The 11,221-nt window shown below is 36.4% G+C and overlaps 1 protein-coding gene across 2 annotated transcripts; it reads right to left on the bottom strand.

Moving 5' to 3' along the window:
• Positions 1 to 2,172: 2,172 nt before the first annotated feature.
• LOC149423817 (uncharacterized) lies at positions 2,173 to 8,723 on the bottom strand. 2 transcript variants are annotated; one of them, XM_089631826.1, is made up of 3 exons: positions 8,675 to 8,723; positions 7,512 to 7,884; positions 2,173 to 5,724 (listed from the first exon to the last, which is right to left on the bottom strand). In XM_089631826.1, exons 1-3 carry the CDS (start codon positions 8,678 to 8,680, stop codon positions 5,561 to 5,563), a joined length of 543 nt encoding a protein of 180 aa, XP_089487952.1. In that variant the 5' UTR covers positions 8,681 to 8,723; the 3' UTR covers positions 2,173 to 5,560. The 2 variants fall into 2 exon arrangements, with proteins under 2 accessions (XP_089487952.1, XP_089487953.1); XM_089631827.1 differs by lacking the exon at positions 8,675 to 8,723 and adding an exon at positions 8,601 to 8,655.
• Positions 8,724 to 11,221: the final 2,498 nt, after the last annotated feature.

Below are 11,221 nucleotides of genomic sequence, written 5' to 3'. Positions count from 1 at the left end.
TTGCGGGGCGGTCACGGCTTACTGACGTACTTACGCACCAATTATCAAGAGTAGATTAGCTAGAGCGATTTTTGCAACAGTGCAATATTGTTAAAATTGTTGATATTTTAAACACCAGGTGGGGTACTCCAGTACCCCAGGTAGGGTTTAAGAGTTAAGCAGATTACCTTAAAAATTTTATTTTGTTATAATGCCGCTCAACTAATTTTGATTCTAACATCAAAAATGCCTTTGTAAAATAATATATCTATAACTATAATTAGTTTTCTCAAATATAAATTATTATAGGCGCCTAAATGATGTATCAATTCCGTCAACACTGAAACAACAACAATAAAATCTCTTAAACATACAAATTCAAATCCAGAATGAAATGCGATTCATGACTCGTGACATCAGAATCAAGGGATTCAGTCGTACCAACCAAACAGGCCATTTTAATGTGATTGTCTTTTATTAATTTTTAAATGACGGTTTGTAAATTTTACTTATAATTAATTATATGTAATAAAACTTACACATTCAGAATCAGCGTTGATGCATATGAATATATTTTTTAAAACCATAATATTTTTCACTGGAGTTCCTTATCGGGGATACCATAGTCCACCAGACAGACGGGAGCAGTTGAGACTCTTGTGTGGTATTCACTTAAAAAAGGGAAACTAACACATTCAAAAATCTAGAGGAAGGGAGAAAAGAAAGATTCCCAATTACTTACCTGGCTATCCTGGCTCTAATTATCTTAGAACAATAAAGTCATTATCAAGTGATGCTCTGATATTATTTCACTTGTTTAATGCATTCATCTTCAATGCAGTAAATTTCTAAATATTACATATTAAGAACCAACAATCATGGTATCCTTTTTGGGGAGATAAATGTAAATTAGAGGTAATTTCATAGACATTCAAATTAATAGACCAGCCAAACAGGAAAAGGGGAGCAAACAGAAGTCGACATGACCATCCCACTTTCTGTGATTTGTCAAAAATGTGCGAATCTGACAGTATACAGGCAACTCGCAATGTAATATCAACATTCAATCATCGAAAATAAAATCTGCTTACGAATTACTAGTCCTTTTTACAATGGCGCGCAAATTGCTAGCTGCGTAAAAAATTTGACTGCAAATCCCAAATCAGGTAAACAAAAGTTCAGGTTGTTTTCAAAATTTTATATTTTGTTAAACTATTTAGTTAGTCACTTACCCACCTCAATCAACTTTATCATCGCTACGCCAGGTGGTACATTCAGATCCTGCGGAGAAAAACCCCACAATGGACCGCGCTGCAAACCTTCGCCTTATTTTAGAGAACTTTACTTTTCTACGCAAGGTCTAATTATTTCAATGTGCACTCTTTGATGGTCAATGTATGACTGATGTCGTAGTTTATTCAAAGCATTCTCAAACCCTCCTAGAGCTAAAAACGTGGTCACGTGGTTTGCATCCAGCTTGATGAAATGATACCCAGATTAGGGCAAGTATTGATTTGAATATAATTTAGATAAATTAATAACAAGACCAATTTTTATTCAAGTATTTATTTGTTACATAGAATATTTACTTAATTTCTCCAAAATAAAAGCAATTATACAATGCCAAGCAAACATAATGGATCATTATCTTACAGCGTGACTAGATTATTCAAGTGTGGTGACTTAGCATTTATAGTGAAGAATTATTTGTTCAAATAAGAAAACATGGGCATAAGACACAAGTACGGGAATAAACGAGCTGGCGCTTATTGAGGTAACAATCAAGCAGTTCATTTCCTACCATTAGTTGCGTTAACTTAATACATAATTCAATCAAGTGTTATAATGGAAAAAGCGACCATTTTCAAGGTACAACAGATCACCGTAACCACAAAAATAATGTACTGGGTACAGTCCAGATGTTTCTTTTTTAATAAATTTTCTGCATTAAAATTGGATATTGAACAATTAGGGATAAAAATTTCTACCAAATTAAAGAAGTTGGCTCATTGGCTGGCGAATCTACCGGCAGGCGTAAGAACATTTCCTTGTCAGGTGCGGCCATCATGTTGCGATCTTTCATTTCATACTTCAAAAATTTGTTGGACAATTACAAAAATATTCAAATTCAATCTCTGTACGTACTATCTCGACCCAAAACTGAACTATTAATATTATTTTTAAATAGTATACAGTAGGTAAATACCCATATGTTATTTACCCGAAATTCCACTATTATAGTTAACAGCAAATTAATAATAAAGAGGTATTAGTTGAGCTTCCGCAATACGAGGCCGACATCAAAAAGGTTCAGCAACACCAACCAATAAATTATTATTGATTAAAGATGTAGTTTTAAAGGTACATAATATACACAGATCTACAGAAGAATTAAAAAAAACATATATATACACAGTAGGTACAAATCTATATAGCTATTAAGTTTTTTTTTTGGCAATTTTGCTAAAAGAGAAATGGCAAGTCCAACTCTTTGATTAACAAATATATTTGTATTTCTACGGTAAGGTTTCCAATTGTAGGTTTGATAAACAAAGATTCATCTCGTAATTAGAAAAACAAAAACATATAGAATATAGTTTTTAATTCAGATTCACAATAAATTATTTTATCATTATTGGCCAGTTGTTTAACATAACTGAAAATTATTTCAGTTATTAAACATAACTTGAAAATTAACTTTGAAATTTGAAGAATTGTTTAAATCTGAGAAACAAGTGGCCCTAAGAAGCCAGGAAACTCAATAACAATATACAGTCGAACCTGCGATAATTCGAACCTCTCTATAATTCAAAGTTATCACGAGTTCCCTACGAAATCTCTTTATATTTCGAACTAAATCCATACATTTTTGTACACTTGGTAATTCAAACGAAAAAATCATTGCTATATAACAAAACGACGCGTTAATTCGAACTCATCGGCGTTCAACATTCGACAATTCAAAGTTGCGGAGAGAAAGAGGCGGAAAGATTGTTACACACACGTTAGTACAAATACAATTTAGCGACAAGTTCAAACGTGTATAGTTTTTGTTATGATTAGTTTGTGACACACACTCTAACGAATTGGTTTGTGTTATCATTCAGTTACTGTTACTCTTTCGTTGTGTATACAGATTAAAATTTTCTGTTAGTCATGAGCCCTAGAAAGTATAAATGTTTGACGATTGCTGAAAAGAAGAAGTTAATCGAAGCAGCAGTAATGTGCTTTGAAGCAAACCAGTATAACAGAGTTCTTTCTTTCGAAAGATTAATTAATTCACATTATGATTACATGTATGTACACGAATGTACCTATAAACTTTTGTCATTGTTATAGAATAGGAGTTAATAAATAATAATTGATCAACACTTAAGTTTTATTTATTTACTCTCACAAATTTCGAACCACTCGATAATTCGTAATATTTTAAGAGTCCCTCGAGTTTCGAATTATCGAGAGTCGACTGTAGACAACATTCCACTTCACCAATACTTGCTTATTGAATAAAATAAAAAGTAAGTCATTAACCTAATGCACATTCAAAAGATTTTGGAGAAATCATAACTTAAAATTAAAAGGGCAGTCTCAACATTCACGTCTTTTCCACAGAAAACCAAAATCCTCGTTATATATCTTGTGAATTGAAAATAATAGTTTTTATTCTGAAAATTTTAATAATCATTAGAATTTTTTCATTTTATTAATCATCAACTATGGGCTTTTTCAAACTTTTACAGTTTACATAATTTAGTGCATGCAATAAAATAAAACAGTATTAAATATTGCATATCAAAAAAAATGGATTCAATTCTTTCAATGGCGCAGTAGCAAAAGAAATGATGGATAATGAAAACAACAAGTAGATTAAGGAATATAAAGAAACTTTAAATGAGGTTATTTAACCTATTTTGACAAATAACAAGGCAACTTTAAGTAATTTGCGGAAAGAACTGCAAAAACTTTTTATAATTATCGATTTGTTTTTACCATTTTGTAGAACTCAAATACACCTACTTGATATAATATGTTATTGTTATTTTTAAAATGAGATTTAAGTTCTACTAAATACATGTTGACAGTCAAATTGTGATACATATGTCAAAAGTATACAGACAATCTATTTATAGTACACAAATAAAGATACTTATCATTATTTATGAAAAGAAATGTATATACTTTAACCTATTTCGGTTCTACAATTTTTTTTACTGCTTTTTCTACCAGTTGTTAACAGATTGTTTTATTTGTTCGAGCTTTTTGAATTATATTATATAATGTTGAAAATTGTAAATTTTCTGCTTTTAAATCAAACTGTGTGCAGCAAATTTCATTGAAGAATTACTTTCATCTGCCAGTGCATATATTTGCAGTGTTTTAAGAATAGCAAGTCCAACTGAAGTTTCTTTGGATGGCTCATTAAGTTGTTGCTCGGACACAATATCCAGGAATGTCATAAAAGAGTTTTGTTCTCTTAGTTTTGCTTTCACTGTTTATCTAGTTTAAATGCATGATCTCAAACAGTTCCCAATTCTAATGATTTATTTTTGGGGTATTATGCCGTGTTGCGTTACCTCCTTCTTTATCCAACGTTTCGGGCACTGTAATGCTGTCGGTATTAAAAATAAATCACCGTAATACTTTTGGCCGTGAAAATCTCAAATCATATCAGTTCCCAATTCATATAAAAATAAATTCCTTAGGACGGGTTGTTTCGGAGAATCTGAACAATTCATCAAATTTCAACGTTCATTTTCAAGTTCTGTGAAAGATTTTTTCAAGTTCTGTTTTTATTTCAGTTTTGTCAAGCAACTAGCCTACAATGATATAAAAACAGAACTTGAATAAGTCTTTCACAGAACCCGAAAATGAACGTTGAAATTTGATGAATTGTTCAGATTCTCCGAAACAACCCGTCCTTAGTCAATCTCCAGACACAGAATTTGTTTTTGAAGTACATATATACACATTTCCAGTAAGTGTTTATGCATTATTCAAATACTATTACAAATTAATTAAGCTGTCACATTTTAAATCTTTTTCAAATCAGAACTAATATAAAATTACATTTATTAAAAAAAATATATAAAAATAAAAATTTTAAAACTTAATTTAAACCTAGCAGTAAAACGTTGTAAGCTTCTGAACATTAATTTGAAATTGTAAATAAAATTATTAGCATAGATGAAAAATTTGAGCACATATAATGGGTAGGTAAAAATAATTATTAAAAGTTTATTTTGGAGGTAAAATATTAACACTACCATATTATATACTAAAATTTGTTGTTTCAACATACTTGTACCATGATCTGATATGATAATTATAGTTGGTAATATTTGAGATTTCTCGTACTTAGCAGCTTGAGGGAGGTGATTGAAAAACTATTGTGAGATTTAAAGTCCTACCTAATCTCCTTCATCAAATAATAGTATTTTGCCAGACACAGAAATTTTAAACAAAACCTTTAGGGTACAAAAATACCAACCTTAAAAATCTTGCTCTTCAAAGCCAAGAAAATAAAATAAAGGTAAAAGCCCATCACTGTCTGGCAGCCGGGGGGCGAGGGTATGCATGATCTTCAATAGAGCGAAGTCTTCTTCATAATGCGTAGGAACTCCTCCTGGCTGATTTCCCCGTCACCGTCACGGTCGGCTTCATCGATCATCTCCTGCAACTCCTCATCCGACAGGTTCTCCCCTAATTCCTTCGCCACCCTCTTTAGATTCTTGAATGATATTTTTCCTGAAAGATTATAATATGTTATTTTCGAATAAGAAGGAGACAAATACTTCAAAATATTATTGCCATAAACAATGTCATCTCCCGGGGGCGACTTTGAAGAAACATCGATATGAATTCCTATCTCCTGTTCGTTTGTAAATAACACGAGCGTCCAAGACAGTAATTCCAAACGGGGTTGATATCGCCTCTCTGAGGGTATGGGTAAGATCCAAGGGCGGTAGTGGCCTCAATGGCAAATTGGGGGTGGTAAAAGACTACAAGGGGGCGGTGAAGGGCTAAATAGTACACAACTGCTGACCCTGTACCAATCACAAGTGCGCCCCACTGTTGAATTTTGCAGCCACTTCTGCTCTGGAGCCCCAAAATACCTGAAAAAAACCCTCGACTCTGTGCAGAAACGGGCAGGCAGTTTGATAGATTCCCCTGCGTTAGGTAGGTATGATGTCCTTGCTCTACTGGTATTACAATGGAAGGTGCTTCTAGTAAATAACGTCATTGACCCCTTCGGCATGGGTGCATAATCAGAAACATGCCAAATGCGCGCCCAACATATGTACACTGTTGACATTTGTCACATGAGAATGGTTCGCTTCTACGACTCGTTCTTGAGTTCAACAGCTCGGCTGTGGATCGATTTCCCGGCCTCTGTGTTTCCTCCCTCCTTCAACAAGGGTCTCTTCAAGACCCAAGTTATTCCTACATATCCTCAAAAAGACCCTCCACACAGCATCCCCAGAGAAGACATATGCACTGAGGAAAATAATTTCCCGCATAGTCAGGGATGAATTCAAATAAGTCGTAGATACACCGTTACAAGAATCATGCATATAAACAGTTCAAGAATCATGCATATGAACAGTTCAAGAATCATGCATATGAACAGTTCAAGAATCATGCATATGAACAGTTTAATCATAATGTTGAAAAAATTAGTAGAGGATCGAACCCGCAATGCCCAGGTTGGGAACTTCTAGTCTAAGAGCTCAACTTAACTTGTATCTGGCAATATATATATTTAAAAAAAATTAAAAGTGGCTGGAGTTTCTTACTGTCCATATGACAGAAAATCTGACATGACGGAATAATATTTATTAACCGTTTAATTGCCAATCATCGACTTTCGTCGATTCATGTTTTAACGAAGATTGCCAATCGTCGATTTCCGTCGATTGTGTCAGTCGTGTTCTGATTCGCGCGTACGTCGGGTGTGGTGCTGCGGCGTTGGTAAATATTATTCTAATATTATCTTAATAGTTGTAAGATCGTAGTAAACCGTTTAAATTTCAGATTCATTTATTATTTTTTTTATTTTAGTTAATTGAAAAAATATAACGTCGAGGGCGTCTTCTGAAATGTCTGACAGAGGGAGCGACGATTTCCACTCCTCTAATTCAAGTTCGAGTAAGAGTAGCTCTGATGAGAGTGATGTCAGTGATGTCATACCTGTGTTTCCCAACCGCAGGATGCGAATTTCCAGTAATTCTTCGGATCGTGACCAAGAAATGGAGAGTAACACAGGAAATTACTCATTTTCAAATGTACCTCCCGGAACCAATTTTTCTACCGAAAATTCTCATTTTTTCGAAACGCCTGGACTTCGGGATCCTCCTCCGCGTGATTCTAAACCAATATCATATTTTGATTTATCGAAATCCTTGAAAATTCAAAGAATTTATGGGGTTTTAAAAAAATATATAGTTTCATAAAAAATAATGTTTTTTTGGTGGCATTTTACAAGCAAATGTATGAATTTTTTGGCACTGAAACGGTTAATATCAATATCATACCTGTCTCATCGTCATCAAAAAGTTTGAAGGCTTTCATTATTTCTTCTTTGATATCTTTCTCGGCCATCTTGATAGTCATCAACGATAAGAAATCATCGTAGGAAACCTTTCCAGTGCCTTCTTTATCGATATCAGCCACCATTCTCTTGATCTCCTCCTTCTTGGGCTCGAAGCCGAGTGCGCGGATGGCGACCTTTAACTCCTTGGTGTCGATGTGGCCGCTGCGCTCCGTGTCGAAAAGGTCAAACGCCTCGCGGATGTCTGTCTTCTGCTCGCTGCTCAGCTCGAATTTGGGCCCGCCCGACTTCTTCCTGCCGCTCGGCCCCTTCGTCGCCTGCACCTGCGCTACCTGCACCTGAGGGGCCACCATCGTCTGGACACACATTAATCACATTGTAACAAACATAAGGTTGTGATATCAACCTGTAGTGGCTGCCAATCGGGTTAAACATTGATTAATCTGTTTCCTATAATTATCTGTACTTAATTGAGCCATTTCGAGTCGCTTTTTAAGTAGAAATCTTTCCCGAAACGAGACTTAGCCTGACGTCCCACTGGCTGGGTAAAGGTAAGGAATCATCAAAAACCGGAATCCCACAATGGCTGCGCTGCAAACAGTAGTGAACTTTATTTTTCTGCGCAGGTTCTTTGGTTTAGGTCGATTCCTTACCGAGCCCGTTGAGGCGAAAGGCCAATACTCATTTCGGGAAAGATTTCTACTTAAAAATCGACTCGATATGGCTCAATTAAGTACAGATAATTATAGGAAAGGGATTAATCTATGATTAACCCGATTGACAACCACAAAACAAATAATAATAAAACAGGGTAGATAGATGAGACCAACGGTATGTAGCAAAGCAGAGAGAAGAAAAAACTAAATTAATAAAATAGTAGTATTGTAACACCACGATAATAAATTATTCAATTTTCTACAGAGAACGGGTATTTATTTAATTGAGAGGTAGTGACAATTAATATAACAACGCTTAGTATGTGGATATTGATCATCCCTTGTTCGGGACGGACGGGTGAAGCAGTTATTAACTTCTGATAACTATAAATAAATATATTATTAAAAATTCACACCAGTTGTTGTAAAATGTGCAGGCTTTTGGGAATGGCGAAAATATCGACAAAACTTGAAAAAATATTTTTATTACCTCCATATTTAAACAAATCCGGCTGTCAGATCGACCTAGTCTATTATATTCTCTATGGACAACTGCCGTGATTTTAGACATCTAAATATGAAATTGAGTTGTCTATGTACGTTGAGTACCAAACTTGGCGAGGTTCCTTGAAATGAAAGGTGGTAGTTTGGGGCAACGGAGGTATAAATCATGAACCTCAAAAAGCCTGGACAGAACATTAGTGCTATTTTGTATGAGCGGCATTGAAGCCAAATCTAGGGTGGGGGGAAATTGCTTGGCAAATATTTTACGACAAACTTAAATGATTTGTATGCAAAGTGGTAAATAGCGAAATATTTTATTTTTCTATTGTTAATGCAATTACAACTGTTTATATTTTTTGGGTATTTGATAAGACCGGGGTCGGGATATGTCATTAAAAATTTTAAGTAGGTTTTGAGATTTTTCAAACATCTTCCCTATCATTTCGCGTCTTCAATTTTTTCTCAAATAGTTCCGTCCAGGGGTTATTAAGTCCATGGTATAAATAGAGACGAGAATTAAATCATTTTTTCACTCCCATGCATTAACCTTTAAGTTGCTTTTAAAACTAATTACTAGTAAACATTTGTGTAGGTTTAAAAACATCAATTTATCACTATAATTACCTATGCAAGAACCTAGTGACACAATTGAGTAAATCTCTTCATTAATGTGTTTATTTAAATAAATATGATGATATTATGAGTACTACAGTCATATCGGTGAGTTGTGATTTAAACCGTTTTTAGACTGAGCGCTGTGTTATGATTGCTCATAGCAACGAGCATCTTACTGCGCAGTTATTGAATATGTCAGCACGTGGCCGGAAACCAAACACGCAGCAATAGCATGTCAACACACTAATACATACGCGTGAGTTCGCGACATCTCTGCATGGTACGGCCCGCGCGTAATAACAACCAATCAGATGGCCGATTGAAGAAACGTGACCTTATAAGGGTATCCCTTCCACGTCGCGCCTGGAGAGCTAGCGGAACAAATACTTGCCGCCGGTAGCCACGCGCCAGTTGACCGCCGAGATCGTAGAGATCAACACTATGGAATTGTTCCGAGCTCGCGGATGCCGCCAATTTGCGTACGTAACTACGTACCGGCCTGATTACGTTTTATAAATGTGCCGTATCTCTAGTCCGAGTTCACAACTTCAGGACAATCACCAGCCAACCACAGCGCCATTACATTGTACAGCTGAGTCATGTCTCCATCGTCCTCATCAGACTGAGGCGGCGAACTGTTTTTCCCGCCCAGCACAGCCGCCCACGCTGTTCCATACTCCAGGCCATCGCCAAGCACCACAGCGCCCTTACGTTGTATAGTTGGGTCATATCTCCATCGTCCCGGCCTGTTGCTGACTACCGCCCATGTCGTCTCTGCTCACCAAAGCCTGGTTGCGAAGAGCCCCTTGGCAATCCGACCAGTGCATCAGCCTCATCCACGCCATCTCCGCCCTCGCCGCCAGCCTCCTACCACTGTCCACGCCAAGCTGAGACAGTGAACTCGTAGACCCCTGCCTCAGTCCTGAGCGTCCGCCCAGCTCAGCCTGATCGTGAGGAGCCCCTTGGCGATCCGACCAGTGCACCAGCCCATCTCAAACGTCTCTGCCTGTGGCCAGCTTCCGCCCATGACGTCCGCCCAGCACCGCTGCCAGCTGCTGCCGTCCTTTAGCAGCTCCCGCCCTCGCTCTGCCGCCGCCCTCGTCTGCCGCCGCCCATCGTTCTGCCGCCGCCCTTAGGCGCCCGCCTAAAGCATCCACCGTTAATTACACGTGAGCTTCTAATGTATTTAAGTCTATCAGAGCCTATAGATTCCGTAGTTTGCCCTAGTAACATTTAGGCCTTAAACAGCCATGTAACTTATATAGAACTGTCGGACCTTCCGTTTTATATGTAATAATAAACATGCCATATCACAACAACCTTTTTCATTGGAGATTGTCTAGTTCCCACCCCTGTAAGGTTAGAGATTCAAGCTCTATTGGCCGTCTAGCATGGCGGGTGTTATTTGTTTAAAACGATTACATTATATAACTTTAAGGGTTATATAACACTGGCGCCAAACGTGCCAGGGACTGACTTATAACTCACATATCATACTTTATATAGCTTTAACAGTTATATAACAGCTGTTGGGTCAATCCGCACCAAATCATCCAGGCCATGTCACCCACCATCTCAGATTTTGATGAAACTTTAAATTTTTAATCCTTCCATATAGATAAGAAAATATACCAAATTTTACCTTCCTACCTCAACTCGTTTTTTTTTTATGGGCAGTTGAAGTTTGGGCAAAATAAGCGTTTTTACATATTCCGAGCACTCCGGAAGAGCTTGTACCTTCAATGAAAAAAAATTGTATCTTTGTCATTTATAGTGCAAATGCAATGAAAATTTTCAATATTATCAAGAAAACTATGCTGATTGCAGAAAAAAATAAATAAACCCTTTACATTTATCTACTTGACTTTAAAAAATTACCAAAAGTAATTTTTTAAGTAATTTTTGGGACGGAAAAGGT

Source organism: Hesperophylax consimilis, chromosome 5 (genome assembly GCF_061612785.1).
Source record: "Hesperophylax consimilis isolate HC1 chromosome 5, BYU_Hcon_1.0, whole genome shotgun sequence".
NCBI classification, from domain to species: domain Eukaryota; kingdom Metazoa; phylum Arthropoda; class Insecta; order Trichoptera; family Limnephilidae; genus Hesperophylax; species Hesperophylax consimilis.
The sequence above is the reverse complement of the archived record's forward strand: the minus strand, read 5'-3'. Positions and strand labels throughout refer to the sequence as shown.

Bases quoted from the DNA above. Each gene is read 5' to 3' on its own strand.
- LOC149423817 (XM_089631826.1), bottom strand. The intron at 5,725-7,511 runs GTATGATATTGA...ATAATCTTTCAG, and splicing joins TTTTGATGACGATGAGACAG to GAAAAATATCATTCAAGAAT.